General features: G+C 40.7%; 1 protein-coding gene across 1 annotated transcript; it reads right to left on the bottom strand.

Moving 5' to 3' along the window:
* Nucleotides 1-710: 710 nt before the first annotated feature.
* Nucleotides 711-2885, bottom strand: LOC104963830 (synaptotagmin-like protein 2; the record flags this gene model as incomplete). The annotated part of the gene is made up of 8 exons (XM_010792473.1): nucleotides 2785-2885; nucleotides 2472-2560; nucleotides 2155-2256; nucleotides 1632-1801; nucleotides 1322-1424; nucleotides 1075-1236; nucleotides 896-992; nucleotides 711-816 (listed from the first exon to the last, which is right to left on the bottom strand). Coding segments are annotated over exons 1-8 (872 nt in total), but the record flags the coding sequence as incomplete, so codon positions are not given.
* Nucleotides 2886-4088: the final 1203 nt, after the last annotated feature.

The raw sequence follows: 4088 nt of genomic DNA, 5'->3' as shown, positions 1-4088 counted from the left end.
ACTGTCCATAATCAAAGAGTCATTCAAAGTCAATCAAATACTTCAGGGTGATAGCAGGAGACCCCATATAGTCAATCGGAGAAAATCAGGACAATCTGATGTAGAATTTCAAAATAAAATACTTTTGAAATCTCATATGGGCTATTGTCCTTCTGTTTTTATACAAGAATAAATAAAAAGCTGTCAAATTATCAAAGACTTATTTCACTCCAGGGTGATAGCAGGACACCCCATCTAGTCACTCAGAGAGAATCTGGACAATCTCATCTAGAGTTTCAAAATAAAAGACCTTTCAAGTCTCATATATGAGCTATCTTCCTTCTGTTCTGTTTGTTTTAACAGTTCAAATCTTCGAATTACATTAAACCAGAATTGTCCCCCTTTTTTCTTAAACAGTGAAGAAAATTGGATATGTTAATGATATATTGACCGCAAAACTCAAAATGTCCCCGGTTTTCATTTTGAAAATCTGGTCACCTTACTCTAGTTTGGCATACTCAGCCTGACTCAGCCTGGTTGTTCCTGGCCCTAGAACCACGATTTTATGGGGCTAGAAAAACTGTGAATTAGGACCCGCTAACCGGTACTAGGCCAAGTGGAAACGCAACCAAAAACGGGCCCCGCACGGTTCGGCACGCTTAAAGCGAGCTCCGCGCTGCAGTGGAAACGCGCCATTAGTGTCTCCGTGTATAGTTTGCAGGACATCCTACCATTTCACAAAGGGGTCAATAATAACTCCTCTGACCGGAGGAAGGTTCTTGCAGTCTTTCACCCAAATCTGCACCTCACCAGTCTCCATCCTCGATGTCCTCTTACCTGTGGATGCAGTCAGACAAAAATAAGCAGTCCAACTCCAAGAATGGAATGGATCCCATGTGAGGAGTCATGTGCTCACTGTGAGACGTCTGCGGCAGGAACCTGAGAGCCACTCTCATCTGTCCCCTGCTGTCCGCCTGCTGCCAAGGAAAAGATGCTGGACTTTGTGCTGAGACCTGAAGGATTCAGCGGGGTGAGTTAAAATCATCCAAACACTTCTATCATGCACAGAGTGTGTAGAAGAAACGAAGCCTTTACCCTGGCTTTAAGTGCATATTCATTTATGTGTGTGTTGCTGAAGTCCCATTCTGACAGATCCAGGTCCACCTCACCAAGGAAGCTGTTCCGCCCAAAAGTGTTGTTGTGCCACACCGAGATGTTCAAACTCTGAGTTTTCAACCCTCCCATTATGATTTTGTACTATGAAAGAGAAAGCAGGCAACAACAACGTTTATAAAATAAAGTATACATGTCATTTTAAATGTGTAAAAGACTAAATTCTTACCTTGAGGATTTCATTGTAGGTGGGGTTCAAAGTTTTATTTTTAACAACAGTTTTTCTCTTTCCTAACTTTGTTTTATCAGGAAGAAGATAACATTTCACATACCTGTAAAAGGTTAGAACAGACAGACAACTGAAGAAAAAACATTTAGAGTCAAATCTTAAACATTCTTGAGGTAATAAATGTACAGTTCCATTTAAAATGTTTCAGCCTCCTTTCTGATCAAACAGTGCCATTTCCACAACCCAAGTCGCGGAATTATATTTATTCTACCTTTGCTATTTTTATGTTGCAGAAATATCAAGCACTTACGGGTCGGAGCTGTTCTTCTTACTGTCCACCACGGCCAGGTCCCTGCAGTGCACAACAAATATGTGGAACTCTCCAAGCTTCTGGATGTAGTTCACAGCAAACTGGATGCTTCCCTGGACTTCAACGTCTCCAAAGTCTGCAGGGCAGATGCTGCTGGTGCTGCCGCCGACCTGCTCATTACAGAGAGAACAATCATCACTGCTTTAAGTACTTTGATTGTCTTTCTTTTTTTTATGTTTGTCTTTTGACCCGTAACCCCATATGAAGCATTTTCTTTCTTTAAATGATCCTTCTTGAAAAATTGCTGTTGTTTCTTTTGGTCAACACAATTCATAAAATACACAAAATTCATCTACAGTGACCAGCTGTTTTAAGAAATAGTTGAGCTTTTAAAACCCCTGAATGGTGAGTCATTTCTAAAGATGTATGTCTTGTGTATGAACCGATGGAGTTGTGCGCCATAGACAGGGAGGACTTTTTCAATCAGAAACATAATTCTCTAGTGATCTGCATGTGGACATACAGAGGACATGGAGGCCATTCCTGAGGAGAGGCTGAGGTTAGACGTGGAGCTCCCTGTGTTTCTTCTCCAGCCAAAGTTGGTCTCAAAGGTGTCACTGTCTGTCTGATACCAGAGAAGAGCATGAATGACAGTTAAACACATAAACCTAGAAAAAGAAAATTGGTCATACAGGAAAAAAACCTCTGTGAACTCAGAGAGTTCTGTGAAAGCTGAAGTGGTAAAGGCATCACTCCCCTGACTGCAGTGCAGATGTTGAACACTGGAGATCATACTTTTTGTGTGATGGCCATATGCAAAAGTCAGTTCTGGGTATTCACCTGGTGGTTCTGAAGAGCAGTCACTGACACACTGCCTCTCATCTGCTCAGAGCTGGGCAGAGTTGAGGCTGATGGAGGGAGTGAGCAACCTGGAAGAAAGAGGACCAAGAGTTTAATGTTTTTCACACTCTGATTATTTTGTTCTCTTGATTTATTTCCGGTCCACTCTTCTCCTAAGAAAAGACAATATTATTCCCATATATTCCCATATAAATGACATCTCGTCAAATGAAATAATAATGAAGTAGCTTTCTGACCTTAAGCTACTTTAAGAAGTATACTTTAAGTATCTGAAGAAGAATTGTTATTTTACTTGTTTGTGAGCTGAGGTTTTCCAGACTTTTAGATGATGACATGCTCCTTGAAGATAACCTCTTCAGGGCTGCGATCACGGGACTAGAGGCGTCACCATAACCTGCCACAAAAGAAAAAAATGAGCTCTGAAAAGTACATTCAGCACAACTTCTGGTTTACTAACAACCATCTAAAACGGAATGCTTCTGTCTAAATATATGGAAAATAATGGCTAGTTTATTTTTGGTCGAGTATTTTAGGCAGGCATAATGCTTAGTAAATCAGTTCAGTATGCAAAACAGTGGCTTTTCTATCATCACGGTGAACACTGGGGACAATCACCATATTTGGGTTTTATTCATATCCAGCAGTTCTTTAATCACAAGAAGCCAGTCAGCCAAAAAAAAACAAATGCATTGAACAAAAACAAAACAAAATGGAATTGAATTGATGTATGCTGGTTATATGCTATCCAAATCTAAACTGTATTATATGTTAGAAGGGGAAATATAAAAGGTGAATTGAGATGAGTGAGGAAGTTGTCAGGGCCGATATACTCTCACACTCACTGTCATGGTAATGTGTGTATCCATTTCTTTATCCTGCCCACCCTCTCCTCCTGCTTACAGAAAACGGAGCTCCTTCTCTAATCATCGATACAGGAAGTAATTCCTGCCACCAGCTATAACCCTGCACACCTCCTCTGGAGGGCAGAGAACTCAGAGCTCCATCCTTTGTTTAGTTTCTGTTTAACCAGATTTCACGGTGTCTTTCTCCCTTCCAAAACCCTGAACATTTTGTACATATTGTACTGAGTTTAAGCTGCAACTACTTTGCACACTTTGTAATGTATACATATATCCTATGTTTATAGTTTATTAAGTGTTAGTAGTAGTTTAGTCTACTATAGTGTTGTATTACTTATTCTATATATTTTTGAATTGTGTTTTTATATATTGTGACTTCTATATACTGTACAAGAATCTTTCTATTGTTGGTATGTAAACATTTACAGAGCCCTGGAGGGTTCATAGAGAGAAAAATAAATAAAACGTGGCCACGTTTTACTTTCTCGTTAGCACGAGATACCTTCTCGTGCACACGCTTTAGTAACCCGTGCGCACGAGTTAATAAAGCATGCGCACGATTTACTAAAGCGTGAGCACGAGTTACTAAAGCGTGAGCACGAGTTACTAAAGCGTGCGCACGAGTTAATAAAGCGTGGCCTCGTTTTGTGTGTGCGCGCGCGTGTGTGTGTGTGTGTGTGTGGGGGGGGGCGGCATTTGTTTATGATAGTATCGTTCGTTCCGGTGCACTCCGGCA

The sequence above is a fragment of the Notothenia coriiceps genome, unplaced genomic scaffold (genome assembly GCF_000735185.1).
Source record: "Notothenia coriiceps isolate Sejong01 unplaced genomic scaffold, NC01 NC01_scaffold00001764, whole genome shotgun sequence".
NCBI classification, from domain to species: Eukaryota; Metazoa; Chordata; class Actinopteri; order Perciformes; family Nototheniidae; genus Notothenia; species Notothenia coriiceps.
Note: the sequence above shows the minus strand (reverse complement) of the source record. Positions and strands in the feature narration are given on the sequence as shown.